We start from the raw sequence: 23,785 nt of genomic DNA, 5'->3' as shown, positions 1-23,785 counted from the left end.
TGAGCACAACCTGATATTCATTTCCCTTTTTTCTTAGACCTTCTTAACCACGTATCCAAATCAGCATCCTGAGCTCGGGGGCTGGAGCTTATTCCAGCTCATTTTTGTAAACAGTATCCCTATGTAGAGTAAAAATACGACAAAGCAGGATGAGGTGCGTGTAGTAGAAATACTACTAAAGTGTCTGTATGCAGCCTGTTTTATATTGTGTGAATCCCTGTATTTGTACACCATGAAAATTCTGATCTGCTGGAGCCATAAAAAGATTAGAGCTGCTGATTACTCCACTGCCAGTTTTATAAAAAGAAATTAAACCAAATTTAATGTCACTCAGTGCTGAAAATCTAATAAACATGTTTTAGAGACACAAACACAGTGGACACCTGCCAAGGCAGCTCTGAATTAACTTGAATTTACTACTTTCGTAGCTAAACAATGTTTCTTTTTTGTAAACATGTAGTATGTATGTGTATGTATGTATGTATATGTGTGTGTATGTATGTATATATATATATATATATATATATATATAAAATATGTGTGTGTTAGAGATGGACCGATACGTAATACGTAATATCGGATCGGTCCATCTCTAACACAGTTATATATATACACAGTTTTTTATATATATATATATATATATATATAACTTGACCTACTTTGTTGCCTATGTGAAGCAACTTTAACTCAATGGGATAACTATGAATTAAAAAGAAGGAAAACGACAAAAGTGGAGAGACATAAAAGAAGAAAATCTGTACTCTGACCTACTGAAACCAGCCCAGTGGAAAGGCAAGGCAGCAGAAATTATAGGTTAAGTCCAAGCACACACACGAGTAGGAGAGAGAGGAGTGTGTATTTGCAGAGTGCATATGTGAGGTATGTCTTCTTCTGCTTACACAGAAGATTATACAGTAGCTATAAGACTAAGACTAAATGTAGACCGAGTGCATAACAGTATCTGCTCTCTTTGTTTCATTTCCCAGAAATGCGCTACACCAAAGTATAAATGTCTCGTAGTATCAGTGTCAACATGAGAGTAACCATGTGTGTGTGTTTGAATGTGCCCACACTGATGTGTCTTTTTGTGCCTCTCAGGTCATTGTGATGTCTGCCTTTAATGACATCTGATGAGACTCCAGCGCCTCTCTCTCTAAAAATAAAGCAAACTCAATTACCCGTCGTCACTACCTTCCCTGTTTGCACAGACTGACCTAATGTGATCTTTTTCACACAGAGTGTGTATTCTTACAGAGCATGTCGTTCCTCCGAACAAGGACTTCCTGTGTTTAGGAAAAAATGGGAAGGAGCTACCATTCACAGCTAGCAAACATATCATTTTGTTGCATTCTTCCTGTAAAAATATGCTCACCTCTGATGCTTGTGTGTCAAAGAGAGGGATATTTTGCAGTGCTTGTCACAATTCCTCATTATGGAATCAGGTAAAACCTATTTTAATAATTCAAAACATTTTTAGAGTCATTATAAAGAAGTTATATCTGGCTTCTGTAGCGGGAGGATGTCTCCATATGTCATTGGTTTGTGAGTCAGTTAAAGGATAGGGCAGTCCCCTGACAATATTTAAGAGGAATGCCATTGTAATGAGTGACCTGAGCCAACCAATCCTATGCTGATGTCTTCCTTTCTTTTTTCTTTTGAAAAGCAGCAGAATAAGCTGAAACCCTAGTCCATTTGTATTGTCAGGACAAAGAGAGACCATTGTGGGCAAGAGGGGTAGAGGGGAGCTGGTGGAGGTAGGGGTGTAGAGGGTCAGGGAGGGCAGAGAGGAGTTAGTCAACGTCTGATGCCTGCTGGGTGGAGTGCTGGGGCTCACGGCAGTCGGGGTGTGCGGGTCAGGTAGTGTGTACGTGTCTTTTTTCTTTTTTTCCCCGTCTTTTTTTTTTATGAATGATGAGCTTGAAGTTGCAGGAGTGTGCATTTGTCCAGCTGGATGGAGCTTCATTAGAAAAGCAAGCAGCAGGGCGGGGGAGGTTATGTTGGAGGAAGGGAGGGTGAGTGACGGGGAAGCCCGCGCACTGCCTCTCTCACGCTCTGAAGTTTAGTCTACTCCAGCTACAGACACCACAGCATAGAGAAAAGGAGAGAGACAGGGGAGAGAAATGGTGCCGGACCCACTGATACCACAGCAATGACTTATTACACTCACAGTGTGGATTACAAAAGTCTTTCACCTGGAGTTTGGAGACACGTGATTTATTGAATTTTGGAATTGTTTCTCTGGTGGCTAAATGCTTCCTTTGGGCAAAATGCACTCCAGAGCAAAATCACGGAGCTGTGACAACTACCTGTGTATAAAGGTACGAGCTTGAAATGTGTTTAATTACAGGATTTCGGTGACTCTCTGGAAGTTTTTGCACATGCTTGAACTTTGTTTTGCCTTTTTTTTTCAGCCACTTTATTGCGTGTGTGTTTCTGTATTATGGCGGTAGATGTTTTTGATGTCACTGTTCAGAGATGGCTGATATTTTGACTTGTCGCTGTGTAGTCAAAACACAGCAGGAAGCTTTTCATGCATGCATTGTGTTAGAAGAAAAGGGAGGACGACACGAACGATGATCGGGATTATGTTATTGCTCGATATGCACATATATCCAGCGGCTCATTTCTCCTTTAAGGGAATATAACATGGACTTGTTTGTTTGTAGCGCTCTGTTCACTTTAAAGGGTGATGAATTCCTTTTGCACGGCCTGTCTGTATCATTACTTTTGTTGTGCAGTTGTAAAAGATGAGCGTTTTAGATTTATTTCTTCACTAGTTATAGATCGTGTGCGTGTTGATGATGATTAGAAATTAGAAACGTGGACTTTTATCTGTAGGGGGAAAAGGAGAAAGCAAGATATGATAAACAGACTATTATTTCTGGGAGTCACTGAGATACACAAGTTTGTATCCTCTCTGATATCTTTATCAACCTCCCACTTATAATGGAATGCACCCACTCTATATTTACCCTGCAGAGGTATCAACAGACTTTGTCAGGCTCCTTTGTCTCTGTTGTCACTACTTATCACTGCCCTGATTGGCTGAAGGACCTCCATTCACTATTTTGTCTTCATTAATGAGTTTTATTGAATTGAACATAATATTTAAATGTGTGAGATTCAGTGTTTCATACACACTGGCAGAACAACAAGCCTGCGGTGCTGTTTACATCCTGAAGCAAAGTCATTAGTCGCTTTCCGGTGGTATAAAGTGAGTCTTTTCCATAAACACTGTGGGAATATGTGAAAATTACTCTTTAATCCATCAGTAGTGGTAGTTTTTGTCGGTCTTATTAAAAAATTTTTAAAAATAAATCAAAATAATACGACTTACTGACCCAGATTAAAAAATACGTTGAATGTAATCTGACAGAAACACCCCTACTTTCTTTACTGTAAAAGTAGTACTTTTGGCTGTGGGTATGTGGGTGGTCCAGTTTATCGCCTCACCTCTCACACCTATCTGTGTTCATCACACAATCCTTTTGTCTCGCCGGGTTATCTGCTAAGATAACAACGCTACAATTTGCAGCAACAGCTAATCTTCTTACGGACCACAGCATTAGTATGATTATGCTTTTATTTCTCGAAGCGTGTGCTGTGTCTTGTACACAGAGAGTGTGGCGTTTGTGTGTACAGTTTGATGTGTAATTACATGTCTTAAGCTCCTCGTTAAGGGCCGTATTTCAAACTAACAGCGATCTCAAGTAACCTCATTGACTTTGTTATGGCTCCTTGACATAATCAGAAAATGTGGCTTTTAAATGTATTCAGAGTACAGCGTGCACCTTTTGCCTGACCACACATCCCAGCATCTCTCCTCTTACTGTCGTTCTCTCATGAGATAGGATTTCTATTGGTACAGATCAAAAGCTGAAACTTACTGCGGGCTTAATGGGGAGGTCTCACTAGACTCTTTTGTTGGCATCCTGGCACCTGGCAGCGGGGCAGGTCTGAGCAACCTGTGGCCTTTGTCGTCCCGCTGCCTTTGAGGCTGTTAGCAGGTTGGTTAGCGAGCAGCCTCTGTGGGGGCTCCAGGGCTCTCCTGTTACACTCCCCTGGTGGCTTCATGCTCCACTGGAGTCCTGGCAGGCAGCGTCTTTTGTGTCCCTGACCCACTAAATGTGTCAGTGACCACCTCGTGTTTGCTTCTGTGTCTCTCACTTTTTCTTTTGGTTTTGATACACTTCTTTCCTTATTTGCCCGACTTTTCAGTCTTGACACATGATTTCATTAAGCGTTGCAATAGAGGAATCACCAACTAATCAAGCATTTCACCACCATCCGTATATCTTTAACTTTATAAAAAAGGAGGGGGGTTAACAAAACAGAAAAGGTCAAACATAACCAGGATCAATCCTCTGGGTTTGCTTTTTTCATCAAGAGACAAAACCCTTTAATGTTTAACCATCCCATTTGCTCTGATCACCTTTTTGACAGCTTGTTTACTGATGGCACAGACAAAAGTGTCCCACCTTGAGCTTTAAAGCCATTAATTACCACCTCAGTCTGCCATCAAACAAGCAGCCCATTAGAAAGATCAGGCATCAGAGAGGTTGGGACTTCCCAATTTGCTCTTGTCCTGCCTGAAGCTCTGAAGCTAGACATACACAGCTATATACACTGCATTCCTGTGTGGCTCAGAGCGGATGGGAGGCTCAGCGCTGGTGGTTAAACTTGGTCACTCTGCTGAGACGTGCAAATATATCTCGTGCTAGACAGGTGACACTTAATGAAAAGCTTCCATTTTTTTCATGCCAGTGGGAAGTTCTGTCTCTCTTACCATAGGTAGGATTTTATTTACATGTGTCACTACTCTGAGTGTAAACAATGGATTACCCATCTGTTGTTATTTTTAGTGCGGGTTTTTTGTATCCATACTGTAGCACTGGATTACATAGACAGCCACTCCTGTGCAACACGATGTCTAGCCTTTGAATTGTAATGGTGGCTAATTGTTCTTCAAAACACTGCGTCTGTCACTACCCTTGTTTTTCTGCCTTAGGAACCTGAATTGAAACTTGCTGGTGTGTCCGAACTATGCGGCTGAGGCTTTCCTCCCATTGTTAGCTCTCCTCCAATAAAACTCCATGTTACTCCTCTCCTCCTGAGCGCAACAGTGACTAATGCCCAGAAAAGTTTTTGTCTCGCTAAAGCAAGCTGACTGCTAATGGAAGTGGGTGTTTTGTTTCAGGCCACCGACACTGTACTGCACATACCACTTAGAGAGGCGGAGTGCACAATGAGCGCCTTGTAGTAGAGTCGTGGCATGTGTACGAATGCGCTCAACTGTACTCACTCTCCTCTAATTGATGGTGCTGCACTGCTTAGATCAACAAGACAGATCCTACAAAGGGTGAAACATGGGCTGTCTGACCACCAAAACTCAATAGAGTAAAGGCGATCTCTTGATTTGTTGGCAGCTTCTATTTACATGCAAATGTCGCATAGAGATTCAACTGAAAGTAGCAAAATGCATCGAGGAGCTGCATATTAAAGCCCTGTGTTGGTCAACATCTTGCAAAGTGGTAACACTTTATTATACAGCCCCCTACTGAGGGTGTAATTCGCCTGTAACTAACTGGAATTTCAATGTATTTTACTTGTAATTACAGTGTAGTTATATACTTACAGCTAGGTACTTTAGAATAAAGGCGTGAAAAAGCAGGTCTTTGCAGGAAAAAAGAATTATACTATAACTAAATTGTGTCATTAGAAATTGTGTTAGTAAATTTAAATTAATGTATAAGTAATTTTACATCATTCATGAGTAATTTTAAGAGTAATTTCCTTTTTTTTTAACATCTTTTTTTAATATCATCATTTAATATTTATTATGTCAATGTGCATGATGGATTTTATACGATTCAATTTCCCCACTTTATAGGGTCAATTCTTTGGTGTTCAATTTTGATTGAATTAATTCTAATTATATATTTCTGTTTATTTATTCGAGTCTTTGTTCCATCATATAAATGCATTTTTGTTTTAATTTACTCATTTTGAAAGTTATATTTGAACAGTGATTGTAAAAGGAGAAATACAGTAAAGTAAACTTAAGTAAATAAATTTACTTTACTGTATATACACAGGTCTATAATTTGTTTCTTTTAAGTTTAAAAGGGAGAACGATACTTATAATATTTATATTGTTAAAAAAACATAAATTTTATATATAAATGTGTACCTACCTTTAAATATTTGTTGGTAAACATTTCAAATAAGTTCATACAGGACTATTATACCCTTAGTCGTGGGCTGTATTATAAAGTGTCACCCAAAGTTGTTATATGTGAGACATTTCCTGACATTGCTATTTATCTGTGCGCTTATCATGAGAGACAGATGTCTCTATTCCACGGCTATGTTCCATTCAGGAAGGACACATAGTGGAGTGATGTTTGGCCTTGGCACCGACAGAACAGAGGAAGGTCATAGCTTGAACCATGACTCCGGCTACTACTACAGGTCATCCTCATTCAGATCTGTTGTAATCCCAAATATCCTGTCCTCATCATCAGACAAACTGTGTTGGACATGCAGTTTGGGGGACCAATGGCGGTGGCCCGGGTCATGTAGGGGTCAAATCATACTATGTGGCAACACGGATGCTGTTGGAAGGTCATGTTCCACCGTCCTGATCGCAACTGGAGTCCAGTTTGGACTTTCCAGTTTGCCTGTTTGTGTTAGCTGAAGGTGACGTCATAGTAACCAGGTGTTTCCCCTCTGCCGGGATGCCTGATATTCCCTGTCATGTTCAAACTTCCTGACAGTCTGGCTAAATGGGAGCCTGCATGCATATGTTTATCTAGTTATATATTTGTATACTGTGCACAGATGGCTTTTATTTGATTTTCGTTGCATGCATTTCAAGGAATTCGTTACAAGCTGTCTGGACTAGGAGTTGCTAACCTGTGACTCCAAGAAACATCTTAATATGAAATGTTTGTCTCTTCTCCTTTTCTTGTAAAATCCAGGAAACTTCAAAAATCTGAAAACTCCTTTACACAGCACTGAGGCACAAAATTGTCAGACTGTTGCTTTTATTCAATTCTTGCTTTTACAACTGGAAAAGGAAAAATTGGCAATTCATTAAAAAAATAAATCTCAAAATCTCCATGTCAAAAAGACTGGAAGCCACTTATTTAGACTCACATCTGCTTATATGTTAATGTACCCATCTCTTGTTTTTCTCAGGACGCTGAGTCTTTGGACAACTGTATCCAGAGCACTTTGTCTGCCCTGTACCGTCCCTTCAGTGCCACTGCTGTCACCGTCCTCTGGCAGCTGTTCAGCGTGGTGGAGAGGCAATATCGTGGAGACGGACTCCGCTGCCTCATCGACTTCTTGCTTCCTGCCAAGAGGATCCTACAGATCATACAGAAAGAAACCTGTGTGAGTGCTTGATAGTAATGGTATCTGAGGTTAAATTGAGGAAACCAAGAATGTCTGTGTTTGGAAGAGAAGATGGATAGAAATATAGAGAGAGGACATGGGGATTTAAGAAAAGAAACCAAAACTATCTCACTGTCTGGAAAGAGATAAACAACTAGAAGTTAAACTGTGAACAGTTCTGCTGAGTGTGAATATTTTTCCTGAGTGGGAAAAGTGAGACTGAAACAGAGTTGATTATTGTTCCGGAAACAGGCAACAAGCTGAAAAGCAGCCATCATTCTCTGAATAGCGAAACACAGGGAAACTGTGGAGTGCTTGAGAGGGAGCCATGGACTCTAGGGTCCAGCATGAAATTCAATATTCTCTCTCAAAAGCTTTGATTGCTGTGGGTTAGGGCCCTACCACCAAAGCACTGAAACTTTATTCCTCTGCATTCATCTCTCTGGTGATTACACTGTGACGATAGCCACAGAGCAATAGTTTCATCTAAGCCTAGCCCCTGAGAACAGCTTGCTGTGCATGAGAGTCTTTGTAATGTAGGCAATATGAGAGGCTTCGGAGGAAGATCACATCCTCAGCCTTTGCCATGACATTCATAAGAGATGAAAAAAGCCAACCCTTGAGCACCGTGTTTTTGCTCTTAGGGTTTCATGCTGTCACAACACGGATTTGTGTTGTGGTTGCTGTGAAAACGGGCCTGATCAGACAGGTTTTCGTCTTTAGCTGACAGTGATTCACTCAGTGCACCCCACGAAAACACCTTGCCTCTCCATTACAGCTAAACATGTGTTTAAATACTGCTTTGCAGATGTCAGTTGAAATGATCCAAGTCGTACCACAGCTGAGGCATGACTCACATATATGATAACAATGTTTTACGGGAGTACTGACTGACTTCTCTTTCTCTTCACAGGTAAAGTTCAGAGGCTTGCTCTTTTATCATGAGGGATGGCCTCTTTGCATCCATGAGAAAGTTGTCCTGCAGCTTGCACCTCTGCATAAAGTCAGATTAAAGCAAGGAGATTTCTACCTACAAATTGTTCCTTTAGGACGCAAGGCTGCCAAGCTAGTGATAAAATGTTTGTCGATCAGTGGGCAGGCCATTGCAGAAATCCCTATTTCAGAGAGCATGTACGGCAGCATCTTCACAGCTGAGTTCTTACAGAATGTAACACGTGACCGAAACCTGCATCCGCTACAGAACTGTCTGCTTACCACTGGTACGGCTGTGTTCAGGACACCGTGGAAGAACGTGGTCAACCCACTCTTTGTCAGCAACACAGCAGACGCTATAATGCAAGCGCACTGCAGCCGAGGTGGTTTCCGTGCCCATCTCAGCACTTGCAGCACCAGCGGATCTACGGGGACTCTGGACAGCCATCGCAGCTCCAGAGAGTCCCTGCACTCTCAGGGAGCTGACTCCATTTTCTCTGAGCCCAACTCCCCGAACAGAAACCGCATGGACTCTAGCAGTGAGAGCCATAGCACCAGCACAGCTGACAATGCTATACCCAAGATTAAAATAAAAAGTCTCACTGAGGAGTGTGGTACAGGAAAGGGCGGTGAGGACAGCAGTGCAAGAGAGGGAGGACTGGGGTCCAAGATGCTCTCTTTCAGCACAGACCTCAGTAACCCAGGCCCTCGGCGCCGTCTCCACAGAGACTCTGCAACTTTTGAGACCAGGAGACTTTTCAGAAAATCTTACATGGAAGCACTACAGAATCCCATGACCCTTGGGTCGAGCTCTGAATCCATCTTGGAGGAGAGCTCAGAGCATAGTGCTACCCTAAGAGAGAGAACTGTGACACCGGGTAACAGTCCCGACACACAGACCTCCTCCAGAGAACATTCATCGCGGAGGTTAGGTAGCCGGGGATGGCTCAGCAGTGATGACTCCAGACCCAGCACACCTTTACTTTACTTACAGAGAGGTTTGCGGAGTGCTGAGAGACGAGCAGAAAGGCGCTCCAAGTCACTGGAGAGGACTAACAAAGCAGGCCAGGTTAAAGGCCACCGGGAACGATCTTCTTCTGGAGGATCAGCCGGAATTTCACCCAAAAAACTAAACTATGCTTTTCGTTTCGGAAAGCTGGATGTGGAGGCCATAATTCCTGGAATTGAGAGGAGAAACAGCAAGGATGAGTCGGGTAAGTCCTGATGTTAAACCTCGGTGCACAAAAATTACACTTAAAGTCATAAATGTTGGTCATTTTTTGCACCAATACATAAAGAACATTTGCTTATAAATGTTTTTTTATGCTTTTCAAGTAAATTTCAAGTGCAGTATTTGAAATGTAGTCATTATATATAATCACGATTATGATCAGTAATGTCATGAACACAGCAAACCTAGCAATTAATTGATCCTAGCCAAATGTAAAGACACAGGAGCCAGTTGGTGGCTCATGTCCTGAAAATCCTATTATGGCAAAATTGCTGCAATTCATTTAGCGGGTACTTAAGAAATTTCTCAAGAAACAGGAATGAACGAACCAAATGGCTAAAATACCTATTTACACCTGATAAACATACATAAATATCAGGAGCATTAATTAAACTCAATTTATACTGTAAGGTGACCATACAGTATCCTTGAGAAAACCCAACAAACAAGCTACGTCCACCCCCACTATCAGCACAGGACTTTGTAACAGTAAGAAGAAAAAACTCCTTTTTAACAAAAAATAAAAAAAGTTCCAGCAGAACTAAGCTCGGGGAGGGGCAGCCATCTGCTGCAACCAGTTGGGGGATGAGAGGAAAGAGAAAAGAAAAAGAAGAACATAAGGAGACAGGACAAAACATACTAAGAAAAGCGCCTCACACAGAGTGCTTCAACAGTTTGAGTCTATAGTAGAATAACAAAGAGATGGTTCAGGGTCACCTGATCCAGCCCTAACTATAAGCTTTATCAAAAAGGAAAGTATTGATAATGTAGAGAGGGGGTGTCTGTCTCACAAATTTAAACTCGGCACTGAAGGGTCTGCCTCCAATTCTACTTTTAGAAACTCTTAAGAAGTACAAGTCTGAGAGTGAAGTAAGAGTGCAGTCTTTAAGATATGGTGCTGCCTGATCATTCAAGACCTCATATATCAGGAGAAGGATTTTAAATACAGGGAGTCGATGAAAATAGGCTAATATTGGAGAAATATGCTCTCTTTCTCATCTTTTTAGTACTCTTACTGCAATGTTCCAGATAAACTGAATGCTTTTAGGGAACTTTTAGAACTACCTGATAAGAATGAATTATAATTATCAGCCTAGAAGTAATGAATGAGACAGGATGTTTCTAATTTTGCAAATGTTGTGCAGATAAAAGAAGGCAGTCCTACATATTTGTTTTAAAATAGTAAATAAGGTGTTAATAGAGGTTATGCCATCCAGAGTAAGCTGGGCACCGTGCTTCTAAGATTTTTAGGACCAAATGTAACAAGAAAGAAAATTACATACAGGCTGGTATGTCTTTATGACATGCCAGTAGTTTAACTAATTGATTTGTATCATCTAGTTTCATCTGGGCTGCAAGTATATGTTGCCTAAGGGAAGCATGTGTAATGTAAAAAGTAGTGGTCCCAGCACAGAACTCTGTGGAACTCCATAAATACATTTCACACATGAAAAACCCGTGCGTTTACCTGTACAAAGAGGAGTCTATCTAATATGGAGTCTATGATTCCTTTAATATTAGTGTCTTCTAATATCCGCAGGAAAACCTTGTGATCAGCAGTATCAAATGCTGTTCTAACAAGACAAGAAGACAGACGTGTCTACCATCAGAGTCTATAAGAAGGTCATTTGTAACATCATTAGCATTATCTGGATTATTTTGTAAACAATCTCTATGACACAAGAAGTCCAGAGAGTGGGACTTTTTGCTTATTTATTACTACACTAAGGATGTATTGTAGTTGCATATTTTCCTTCATTACTGTGAACACTGACACTTTAAATTGTGTTAACCCCAGGCTTGTGGTGGTGCTGTAGTACATATTCACTAATAAAATCGTAAAAGTAATTTATTTGTAGTTTTTAAAAGACACAATTAAAAAGTGTTTCACAGTCAGGATAAAATCCACACCAAGTGTAGCGTAAAAATCCTGACATACATGCAAGCAAAAGTTCATACATGTATGTACCTACCTGAATGGGCAAGTCCTTGCCATGCAGGCAAGTACGTGCATGGTAATTACGTGCATGCAGGTAAGTACGCTGTGATTAATAAAACTTTAAAATGAATTCTAAGTTTAAGTGGAAGCAAGTGGTGGAAGGAAAGAAACAGTGTTGATATGTCATCGCTAGCTGCTTTTTTTTGTTTGTTAACGAGGAGGATGGGCTGGGTAGAATTCCACATAAAGATATGTGAGGGAGACAGCGTGTAGTAAAAAGTTATTGACTGACAATACAGGTTTGTTTGTTTAGTTTTGTTTAGTTTTGGGGTTTGTTTGGTTTTTATCAATTTTTCTTAGTTGAAAGAAGCAGTATAAGTTTAGAGACTCAAATGCTGGTCAAAAATAGTATAGACCATTACTAGTATAACAAATGGTGATTTAATCTGTGATAAATCTCTGAGAAATGCCTCTGTACTAGAAAACTGCACAGGCATTTTCAAAAATCTGACAGAATCTGAAACATCTCAGTTTTAACAGGTTTGGTTTACCGATGGTTAAATCATCATGTCACTAATCAAATAATACACCCTGAGGTTATGAAAACCTCTTAATAGCTAGATGGTGGTTTTGCAATAACAGCCTGCAGCAGGACTGGTTATAACAGTTCATTAGATGACTACAGTTGGAGTCTGAGTGCTCATAACTCTCAGCTACTTCATTCCGATTGGTGACAGATAACCTTTCACAGCCCACTCTGTGTGTTTTTTGGCAAGTTGAGGGAACAGGTACAGTCCAACCCTGGAAAGAGCACTTTAGTCCCAATCCTGTGTTTTCTTTACTGCTGTCAGTCTGTTTTGTTTTCTGTTGGTGCGTTCTGGGTAGCTCAGGAAAACACTGATGTGAGAGTACCACCTAGGGAATCATGTTGTTTTTAGAGCTTCTTCCGTGAATTGAAATGTGAGGTTAAAAAAGGCAGTTTTGTTCATTCTCTAGTACTTAACATCGGGCAGTGCCAGACATTAGCTGTGAGTATTTGTGTTTTTTTTTTTAAAAAGTGGTTTTAATTATGTTGAAAAAACAGCACTGGGCAAAAATACAGTATATAAATCAGATTTTTCAGAGATTACTTCAGAGGGATTGAATTTCAGCTTTTGGCAAGCAGGTTTTTCCAGCAACATTATAGAAAGTCGTGTAAATTCTGTAAAAACTGGCATCCTATAGTGAGATGAGCCTTATCAGGAATGAGGGCTGCAGCAATCCCAGATGGGTTGCTCGTTTACACAAGTTTAACTTGGGAACAAATCAGCTGCTGGGGATGTTTTTGGAAAACAAACTTTTATAAATTGAGCCTTTGTCTTTTAACTATAAAAACCCGAAAGCTCGCTGACTCATACAAGTCTGAAAAACAAAGACTCTATGATTGATTAAATTACTTGTGATATGAGCCAACAAATATCCTGATTCTTATATGTGATCACTAAGTGATAATAACCAGTGCTTGTTTAGTCTTTGATGACTTAAAAAAGTGTCAAACACAGAAGATAGAAAGCAGACTGTGTCACGGGACAATACACAGGAAGCTTTAGCCTACTTTTGTCAAAACAAAGCATTTTAGGAAACCTGCAGCAAACACAAGCGTGGTCACACAGTCGCACAGGAAATGCACTAATTCTCTGAAGACAATAGAGGCTGAGCTGGGAGGGCTTATTATCACAGAACAGAGCAGGACAATACTCAAACTGCTTATACAGACAACACATCACAGATAGATAACTGCAAATTTATTATAGACATAACACTGAGTTTGTGTAAAGTTTTAGGCTCTGTTAATAGTTGGAGTACTTTTTAAAAACCTTTTTTTAAGCTAAAATGGCATATATACTGTCCAAAAACCACAAAAATTCAATTAGTTATCATGTAGAACAAAGAAAAGCAGCAAATTGTCACATCACACATGATAAAATCAGTGTTTTCAGGGATTTTAGCTTCTGGACCACTATTTTCTGTTGATTAATTCTAATTATGTACCGTGCATGCTCATCTGTCCATTTCATCCCAGTTGTTGGCCAAGACACCATGAAGTATCCTGTAGGATGTAGAGATACTGGATTGGATATTAGAATGCAGGTTTGCAGCCTCAGGTTCAGGTCTGTAAACTGTGGTATCAATTAAAAATTCCAGGAGCACAATTCTTGTAAAAAGAGCCTTGAGCTATGTAGAAGTGAATAGGAGGAGGTGCAGGTATGAGAGTCTGCCTGTGACTCAGCCTGACTAAACACCTGGACTCTGTGATGACTCAGGTGAACTCACTAATTGAGTGCACTTAGCTGGCCACTAATAAACACACTTTCATGAGGTATCACCGCTAGGAAAGAGAGTACAGAAGTGAAAGGAAGCTTCAAATTTCTATTGATTGCACTGTGTTGTTGATTGCTTGCTTAATAAACATCAGACTAGTGCTCAGATTTTTTTATTTGTCTTTACAGGACAGCGTAACGACAGCCTGAACAGTGAAAGCAGGCGGCACAGAGCTAGTGGAGAAGAGTCGCACAGTCCCAAAGCTGCAAATGGGACAACAATCAGAGTGGCCTTGGTACAAAGCTCCTCATGTGACTATAATTTAACCTTCCCCAAACTGGTATCAGAGGTCAATCAGGAGCTGCTCACATCAGCGGCTGTGATCCTGCCAGGTAAAGGACAGCTGATTCAGACCCATCAGCCTGTACTGAAATTATTTTATCCATCCATCCATTTTCTCATAAATCCTGAACCATGAAATAATTCCCGGAACATTCAGCTTTTTTTGAAATTGCAGTATTTATTGAACTTTCTAACTAATTAAGAAAAAAATGAATATCAATTTCCATATATGAGTTTTAACCTTGATCGTATTTGCTCATTTTTATCACATTTCTGATTTCCAACATTTCTGCGCATCTTAAAAATGTGCACTTTATTTATGTTTTTTGGTGAAAATTATGATGTAATGTCTCAAAAATTAATAAAAAAAATGATGAAAGATATTTCACTTCTTTTCAATTCTGAAATCATTCAAAAATAAAATAACACACCTCCCCCCCAAAAAGCGAAGGTAATGGACCGAAACTTTTCTATTGATGCTAAAAAAGCAACAGCAATAGAAACTGAAACATCTACTAAATTATCTATCTAAGGGAGGCCTAGACAAAACCATTAAAAATGTGTGTTCTTATTATGTGAGTGATATTTCTCCTTGTTTTTTTATCGAACTGGCATTTCCAAAACTTTTTTGCTCTAAAAAACATTAGTTTGTCATATCACTATGAAGCTTGAGCAGTTATATTTTTGGTGTGGGAAGAAAGTAGAGCTAAGTTCTGACCCCCATCTCTGCTTTCTCTCTACCAGGGACCAGAGACCGTAGTGGGAGAGCAGTGGTGCAGGTGTGCACAAGAGCTCCATTGTGGGCAAGTGAGATCTGCACCGTCCACGATCTGACGTGCTTACTTAGCTACTACTACTCAACTCTGCGGTAAGTCATGCATGCAGTATGCCGGTTTATTTTGTCTGGGTTAAAAATGACTTCTACACCTATCATTAACTTCTAAGGTGAACTCATCCAAGCTAGTGTTTTTAACACTTTTCCAGTTTTCTTTCCATTCCAGCTTTTATTTGGAGCTATAGAACAAAGAAGTCTTTCCATTAAGTATAGTTGAACATATTTTTTCATCCCTTATTAGATCTCTTATTAGACAACACAATGTGTTTGCTTTAAGGTCAACATCCATCCCCCCAAAATTGCTTAGAAAGTCTGAAACTTAACTTTAAGTGTCACTTCATCATCACAAAAATCTGTGTTCGTGTACAAATTTGTCAGGTGTCAAAATATTGTATCACATCATGCCATCATGTGTTTGACAGATGCTACAATAACTGTAATGCTTCGGTTTTAGGAAAGAAAGGCGTGATCAAGGTATAACTGTTGTAATAGACTGCAGAAGGCAGCAGCCTGTTCCAGCTCTGTTGTCATCGCTGTCTGAGTTTCAGGTGAGCCCACACTGGAAAACATGTAATTACCCTCCAACACACCCGGAGAGTTTTCAGGCCCTCTGCTGCCTCCTGCACTGTAATGTTATGTGTCTCTCTGTCAGAGATAAAATACTGCCTCATTCCTTACACATTTCCTTTTGTTCTGCCTCTCTGTCTCTGGCATAGTGCGGTTTTTCTTTTTAAGAGGCACACCTTAAACTTGTAGTGTGTGCACTTCCAAGACATTTTTCTGAAAAAGGCTGGCCTCAGGGCTTTCGCAGAGGAGCCTGTCCTTGCTTGTCTGCTTTTAACCACACGCTGGGAGCAGGCTGGCTGCAGCTGACTCGCAGGAGAGATATCATACTCTGATAATACATTTCTTCCTGATGTAAAGGTGATAATGCTGTAAACCTTGACACAAACATCCGAAGTCACTTTGAACGCACAGTACTTAGCTGTTCATAGCATAAGAACTATATGTTGTATTATAATCTATGTGCTTTAAGTGTATCTTAAATAAAACATGCTCATGTGTTTTTTTTCTAGACTTTAATACCACATGCACTTTACTCAGTTCTGTTCCTGTCGGACAAAGAGGTAGCAAGCAAACCCGAGAGAGACATCAGTGTACAGGTAAAAATAGAATAAATGTGCAGTATTCATGTTGGTGAAGGCTAGGCCTAATTTTGTTTACACACTTGCAAGAATTCATTTCCATTTGTTACAGGGATGATTTTTGAAAGTTTCTTATCTGATCTTATTACTGCAAGCCGTGATGACAGAGATTTTTTTTAAGCTGCGCAGGAGACGTGCTGTGACTGAAATCTGGATGTTTGTTTATGTTTTTCTTTTTCTCCAGACAGAAACTGTGTCATCTTTGAAGGCCCTGCTGAAGTACATTGACCAAACCCAGCTCACACGAGACCTGGAGGGCACCTTCCACTACGATCACAACCACTGGATCCAGTTCAGACAGGTGAGTGTGACTAAGGCGACTGGAGTAGAGTGTAAACATGTATGTAATACCTTTTTTCCAGTTTCATGGTTAGATGCTTGATTTCATAATGAAAAAAGACACCCAGATTTACAGGGCAATGCACCTCTAAGCCAGATAAACATAGGAGAAGTTTGCTTTGAACTCTTACTAAGACATGACTAATGTAACCAAGGATTTTGCTGTCTAAAACAAATTATAGCTGAGTACTGAAAATAATGTAAAAGGGGAAAAAAAGTAAAGCGTTCTGGCAGAAAGCCCCAAAGGCAAACTTCCACCACCAGCAAGCCAGTTGAAACATGATCAGTTTCACATTTGGTAATATCGCTGTTTTGACACTGTAGGTGTTAACAGTCTCACTTCCCTTGCTTTCATTCTTCCTCTTGTCTTCTTTTACTTACAGAAAATCGAACCTTTTGCCGCCAGCTGTAGTGCGGCCATCACCTCCCTTCAGGAGTCTATTAGCTCACTGAGCGCCAGCAGCAACCTAAAGACCTCTAAGGTCAGAGCAAAGCCCTGCAAACAGTCTGGCCTGCTGATTTATGTGTCTCCACTCACACACAATAGATGTCTGCTGGCTTTTTTTTTTTTGTAGTAAAATGTTTACCAGTTTGTTTCATTCTTAGTTTCCAGGATATTAAAAAAAAAAAAATCTACTGTGTAAATGTGACCATCCATTTACCCGTGTCCGTGTTTATGTCAGGAGGTGTCTGAGGTGTTAGAAAAGCAGAAGCATCTCATGAAGTGTGTACTAGATGACACCTGTCTAAACCGACTCCGTCTGGAAGGTGGAACTGTACTTGCCCGTATCAGGAAGGAAGAAGCCTGCGACAATGAAAACTACAGGTAGATCATGATAGGACGCAATGGTGCCCAATGGTCATAATGAGTAGTACCCATGATGATTAAAATAAACTTCCTGTAACCTGTCTGAATATTGTTTTTCATTTTTTTTCAGGGACACTGTCGACATGTTAAACGCACTCTACAATCAAGTAGATGAAGAAGTTCATAAGCTTGTGATCCTTTCAAACAAGTCACAGAAACAGTTAGACAGCTTGCTGGAGGCGCACAGGTTTGAGGAGCAAACTCAGCAGGTGACTTTTACATTAAATACCATATTCCCACCTGCTCTGCAGAGCTTTTCTTTTCTTTTTTTTAGTAATTGACAATTCCTTTCTCTTTTTCAGATCAAACTTTGGTTCAGTGTCGCGGGAGAGAAGCAGCTTGCGCCTTTGGAATCATTAACTCTGTCTGCAGCCAAAATAAAGGAGATGAGAGAGAGCTTGAGCCAATTTCTGGAGGAATCAGTGGTAAAGATACCTCAACTTTTACGTGAACTGATTATGTTATATTTAACTTTTAGAAAGGATTCAGTGCTAAATTTATCTTTTTTGCTCACAGAACCAGCAGAGACGTGGCCTGCAGCTGGTCAAAGAGTCTCCAGAGGCCCTTCCAGAGGTTCTTTTCGACTTTAAACAACATCTGGGTTCCATTTTGAGCAGAGTTGAGCAAAGGAAGGCGAAGCTAGATATCCTAGCCAACCTGTATGAGTTCTATGATTCGGTAAGTAAAATTCATGCAAAATGATACCACATTTTAATTGATGACCTTTCTTAAAAGATTGAACACTGAATGGTTTGTATTTAGCCATATTGTGTATATCTAACATATTTAAACCACCTTTTTACACCTGTAGGCAAACCAGTGGATGGACCACTGTCAGGATTACTTCCATCAACTGAGTATGGCCAGCCCAGGGGGAAGATTTTCGCCCTCTGTGGTGCAGGTCCTACAGGATTACTGCACTGAAGCATCCAAATTCTCCATGGAAAACTTCAGCACGCTTAATGACATGGTGCTTTCACTGGAGTCTCCTGAGCAGCTGCAGCAGTGGAACGCCGTGTGGCACAAATGTAAACAGACCAAGCAGCAGCTGGAAGAGACTTTGGCTCGAGCCATGGCAGCAGCTCAGGACTCCACAGCTGCCGATACGGATTCTCTGAAGCCTGCAGAAGTTCAGATCATCACTCCAGAGCAGCGTGGAGCTAATGGATGTGTGCGTTTACCTGGACCAATTAAGCCATTAAATTTTGAGGACAACAAAAATCTCTCTGTCAGGCCTTTTTCCAAGAGTCCCACAAGTTCAATCTCCTCTTCATCACACTTCACTTTCTCCCCCGACAGCGAGAGCAAACTGAGACAGAGCCCACCCATGTTTGATGACACAGACAGCGACTGCACTATCGACTCGATCGTCTCCTGCCGCTCCGAGCCCATCTACTCTGGAGCCTCCCGGGTGCGCAAGCAACCCATGAAGAAGATCATGAAGAAGACCATGAGCCATGAGCTATCCCCGAGAGACAGCACCCACTCGGATGTCAGTCACATTCACGGATATACAGGCGTCTACATTAAGGGTTTGGAGGTGACCAATAACGTGTCTGCAGAGAAGAAGCTGCAGAGACCTGATGTGATGAGCCCCACGCTAGGCCGCAGCCGCAGCATGTCTACGCCCTGCAGGATCCATACCAGGCGCAGCGATGGAGATGGAAAGAAACAGAGCAGGTGAGGAATTAATCAGTTATATCAAGAATACGCTGGGATAGAATCTGATGAGTACGTAGTTATAAACAACACGTTTATGATATTTTTGTAAGAGATGGAAAAAAATACCACACAAACTAACATTTTCATGATAAACTACACCAGCCTCAGGCCTGTTAAGCCAGTCATGTGAAGTTTTTAAAAAGCCTTCAAATTCTCATATTAACTGCTTTAAACCTGCCTTATACTTTCTTGGAACCGACCTGTTAAAAAGTAGTGTGTAGTTTTCAGGTGATTACTAGGCTTTAATGACAGTCTTGTGGTATTACTTTAATGGTGTTACAGTCAGTTATTGTCAGATTAGTCATAGACTTGCGTACCTGCGAATATTACAGGTAAAAACAAACCAGACCAGCCAAAATATTCAACTTTTTATATTATGAAATGAAGGCGAACAAATCTAACCCTCAGATTTGGAGTTTTTTAACTGTTTTTTTTTTTTGGGAAACTCTCTGTCAAACAATCAAAATTGTCCACATTATCATCCCTGTTGTTCTCAGTCTTAACCCTGATGCGTCCTTCTGTTCAACAGTAAAGTGCAGCACATCATGGACGAAATGATTTCCACAGAGAGGGAGTACGTTCGCTCACTCAGCTACATCATTGAGCACTATTTCCCCGAAATGGAGCGCCTCGATTTGCCTCAGGACCTGCGGGGGAAACGGAGCATCATTTTTGGGAATGTGGAGAAACTGTGGGACTTCCACAGCCAGTATTTCTTAAAAGAGCTGGAGGCGTGCACCCAATCCCCGCTGTCCATCAGTAGCTGTTTTCTGCGGCATGTGAGTATCCTTACACTTAATTTGAAACAGCTTTCAGGTCTCGTTGCTTCATCGAGATGTGTTGCTGTATAGTTACTAGCTTAGTTTGTCATGTAGTGATTGTTTCATTATCCCACACTGGTCCATTATTGCTTGTGTGCTCATGTACTCAGCAACAAAATGAAAGTACCTGGTGAATTTACAGTCTCTAAATCATTCGGCACGCTTTGTGAATCATTCTGACATGTCAGCATACATTTTGCTGTAGTGTTGTAACTTGTTAATGTTGTGTGCAGGAGGATCAGTTTGGAATGTATGCTCTGTACAGCAAAAATAAGCCGCAGTCCGACGCTTTGCTCAGCAGCCACGGGAACGAATTCTTTAAGGTGCGTGTAGAATCTCTTACTTTGGTTACATTCCTCACACAGTGACTGGATACAGGCTGCAAAACAACCTTTCAACCTCTCTGATTATAGACAGGTTTACGAGAAAATGACCCTACTGCTTACTGAACTTATTCATTCATGTGTCTCAGTTTCTATTTTAGGTGTTTCTTTTTAATCCGGCATCCAGTAAATTAAGCATAATTAGGTGTTAAAACAGGACATAATTTAGGGCATATGTAGTTTGTAATCATCAATCCCTCATGATGTCTGCTTTTGTAAGGATATCACAAACCCACGAATGAAGTGATGGCAGTTCTTTTTTTTAATCCAGGCAGTATCTAAAAGTGTAATGATGATTTCTTCCTCCAGAATAAGCAGATGGAGCTCGGGGATAAGATGGACCTGGCATCCTACTTGCTGAAGCCCATTCAGAGGATGAGTAAATATGCACTGTTGCTCAAAGACCTGATAAAAGAGTGCAGCCAGTCCCAGGAGCAGGAGCTGAGTGACCTTCGCACTGCAGAAGAGATGGTCAAGTTTCAGCTCCGCCATGGGAACGATCTGTTGGCTATGGACGCCATTCGGGGATGTGATGTAAGTTATAGGCAGGCACAGATATGAAACAGAGATACTCAAACTTAGGTCATCAAAGCTATTTTTGCTGGAGTTCATTGTGTTAAATGCGATACAGTAGAATAAGGTCAGACTCCCACCAGGAATCGCATTGTTCTCGCTGATGTGTGCAAGCAGCCATGTTTCCTCTCCAGGTGAATCTGAAAGAACAGGGTCAACTCCGCTGCCAGGATGAGTTCATGGTCTGGTGTGGTCGCAGGAAATACCTCCGCCAAGTCTTCTTGTTTGAAGACCTCATCCTCTTCAGTAAGACCAGGAAGATAGAGGGAGGATATGACATTTACATCTACAAACAGTCTTTCAAAGTAAGAATTTATTGTTTGAGGAGGATTTATTTTGTCTGGACTGCTTTTAGAGTAGAGCTTTACTTTTATATTCTTATTGTTTTCTGTATAGACAGCAGAGATAGGCATGACCGAAAATGTCGGTGACAGCGGCCTACGCTTTGAGATCTGGTTCCGTCGGAGGAAGTCACAAGACACGTTTATACTCCAAGCCAGCTCTGCAGAGGTCAAGGCGGTGTGGACAACTATTATTGGGAAGATTCTGTGGAGGCAGGCGCTCAGAAACAGAGGTCTGTTTCTGTGACAGACTGTGCACTTTGACACAAACTCTTAAATACATCATACAAAACAAATAAGGTGACACACACGAACATTTAGTCATTGGAGATATTTTTGTGTTGGGATTGTAGAGCTGCGCATGCTGGAGATGGTGTCTATGGGAATTGGAAGCAAACCGTTCATGGACATCAAGCCAAGTGACGCAGCTATCAGTGACAGAGCCATTGAGTATACCATGAAGGGGGCAGGTGAGCTGACTTTGGGAACTAAATATTCTTTTTCTTTCTAATGGAATATCTGTGTTTGCTATTTGCGTCATAATCAGTACAATTAATGCATTAATCTTTCTGAAGGTGTGATAACAAATAAAGTACCACAACATTGGTTTTCATTGTTGCTTATCTAACAGCTCACTTCACTTCTCTCTAACGCCAGAGTCGAGGACGAGAGCGTCCATCGCAGTGTCCTCATTTGAACACGTGGCCTCGTTCAAGAGGCCTCACTCCACCATCTCCAACAGCAGCACCTCCTCCTCCAGCAGCCAGTCGTCCTCCTCCCTGCTGGGCTCCCTCAATCTCCACCTGTACTCCTCACCCTCTCACCCGCACACACTTTCGCACCCAGCAGGCAGCGTTCCCTCCTTTACCCAGTGGCCCTATGACTGCATAGAGGAAGATGAGCTGGAGCAGGACACCGTGAGCCAGCCCTCCATGAGTGAGTGACCAGATGTGCATTCGCCGGTTTTGTTTTGTTTGTTCACAGTTTCTCAAGTGTGAACCTTATCCAATCTAATCACAGAGCACAGAACAGAGCAAACTTTGGTAATTTGCACTTCAAACTAACCCAAAATTATTACACAAAACTGCATTGCATGATAAACAATAGAACAAATAAGTAGACATGTAAATAAAACATGCAGTTAGGTGTCGTGTTTGCTGCTACCACAAGGAGTCACCAAAGTCACAAATTCCTACACATAAAATGTGTAAATAAATGTCTTTTTGAACACTTTAATAACGTGCAAATGACAGAAAATTTTAAACTCAAGCTGTGAATGAAGGGAACAGAGTCCTGTCTTGCTGATCTTGTATTGCTTTATTTATATATCTAATTTTTCTCCACGCTTTCTGTGACAGTCATTGAGAGCTCTGAGACATCCTCTCAGTGTACATCCAGTGAAAGTGTGACAGGACTGAATACGCTCGCCGTACCCGGGCACACCAACGTCACCATGGAATCTTACAACAACAATGAGTCCTCTTCTTTCCTCTGCTCCACCACACCTCCATCCTCCATAGCAGAGCCCTCGATTTTCCAGAAAGATGAAGACCTCCAGCCCCAAGGCACCAAGTTTATCACAGCAGTGAGTGTTTGATTTCCGTCATTGTTATTGTTATATATGTAAAAGAAAACTGAGGCTGTATTGTTGCAGCCATCACATTTTTTCATACTTTACCTCTGCCTAGCTTCACTTCTTCCCTTCTCCTATGATCATTTTCATGTTACAGCTTTCTAAGAAGTTGTCATTTAACTTTGGCACATTGTTCCCTATTTGTGGTTCATATGTGCCTCTTTGATTCTGTGTAGCAGTCTGGAAAGCAGAAAAGACCAAGACAAAACACGCTCAGTTGCCACTCAGTTAAGGTTTTTGTGGAAACCTTTTTTTTAAAAGTGTTAAATTGTATGTGTGGTCATTGTGGTTAGTGTTAGCAGTTTCCACTGTTATTCAACTGCATCATTTGTTTCTGACAGTCATTTTCCATTCAGTTAATAAACGCAGGTGGGCTAAATAATACAACATCTCTTTGTACAACATATATAACAGGTCACCACAAACAAACCAAAACTAATCAACAGGACTTTTCAGTCCAAGTGACATTTCCTGAAACCCCTTTCAGACATGCACTCCCTCCCAGCAACGTGCTGATCTTTGAACATGTCGGCTTCGTTTCTGAATTCATCTGTCACGCATTTTCGCCGTTCTTAATCTGGAAGCGTGATCTTTCTCTCTTTCTAAGCCCGAGCGTGAGAGGCAGGTGCAGCTGCTGCAGCACGCAGTCTTTTCTAAGGAATCGTAAATACACAGACGATGCCCGCGAGCGCGAGACAACTAAACGATCCAAAGTGTGATGACAGTTCGACAGACTCATTTGGACATTAGTGGCAAAAATTGCATAAATAAGGCTGTAATTTGATGAAGCGAGCAACGTTTGTAAAGCATTTTGAACATTTTCTGCAAAGAAACTGCATGACTGTCTGGATTGGCTGCAGCTATATGTGCCTGTTATTGTAGTTTATAGTTTTTAAGATAAAACAGCTGAGGCAGAAATGA

At 41.0% G+C, this 23,785-nt stretch overlaps 1 protein-coding gene across 4 annotated transcripts in view; it reads left to right on the top strand.

Annotated features, from left to right (window-relative positions):
- The window catches only part of plekhg4b (pleckstrin homology domain containing, family G (with RhoGef domain) member 4B), a 39,770-nt gene that overhangs the window by 11,718 nt on the left and 4,267 nt on the right, over positions 1-23,785 (top strand). For 2 of the 4 annotated variants that reach the window (XM_080307968.1, XM_026184850.2), the window contains exons 1-22: positions 1,506-2,318; positions 7,201-7,398; positions 8,312-9,545; positions 13,991-14,194; positions 14,889-15,012; positions 15,434-15,527; positions 16,056-16,142; positions 16,369-16,485; positions 16,907-17,005; positions 17,207-17,349; positions 17,462-17,600; positions 17,694-17,816; positions 17,908-18,069; positions 18,203-19,071; positions 19,643-19,892; positions 20,168-20,257; positions 20,627-20,851; positions 21,025-21,195; positions 21,287-21,464; positions 21,585-21,701; positions 21,889-22,167; positions 22,590-22,816. In XM_080307968.1, coding sequence (XP_080164094.1) covers positions 2,250-2,318; positions 7,201-7,398; positions 8,312-9,545; positions 13,991-14,194; positions 14,889-15,012; positions 15,434-15,527; positions 16,056-16,142; positions 16,369-16,485; positions 16,907-17,005; positions 17,207-17,349; positions 17,462-17,600; positions 17,694-17,816; positions 17,908-18,069; positions 18,203-19,071; positions 19,643-19,892; positions 20,168-20,257; positions 20,627-20,851; positions 21,025-21,195; positions 21,287-21,464; positions 21,585-21,701; positions 21,889-22,167; positions 22,590-22,816 — 5,199 coding nt within the window. In that variant the 5' untranslated portion in view covers positions 1,506-2,249. Of the gene's footprint in view, positions 1-1,505; positions 2,319-7,200; positions 7,399-8,311; positions 9,546-13,990; positions 14,195-14,888; positions 15,013-15,433; positions 15,528-16,055; positions 16,143-16,368; positions 16,486-16,906; positions 17,006-17,206; positions 17,350-17,461; positions 17,601-17,693; positions 17,817-17,907; positions 18,070-18,202; positions 19,072-19,642; positions 19,893-20,167; positions 20,258-20,626; positions 20,852-21,024; positions 21,196-21,286; positions 21,465-21,584; positions 21,702-21,888; positions 22,168-22,589; positions 22,817-23,785 lie in introns of those variants that run through there. The other 2 variants (XM_080307969.1, XM_080307970.1) reach the window with 1 other exon arrangement.

Source organism: Astatotilapia calliptera, chromosome 11 (assembly GCF_964374335.1).
Source record: "Astatotilapia calliptera chromosome 11, fAstCal68.1, whole genome shotgun sequence".
Lineage (NCBI taxonomy): Eukaryota > Metazoa > Chordata > Actinopteri > Cichliformes > Cichlidae > Astatotilapia > Astatotilapia calliptera.
The sequence above is the reverse complement of the archived record's forward strand: the minus strand, read 5'-3'. Positions and strand labels throughout refer to the sequence as shown.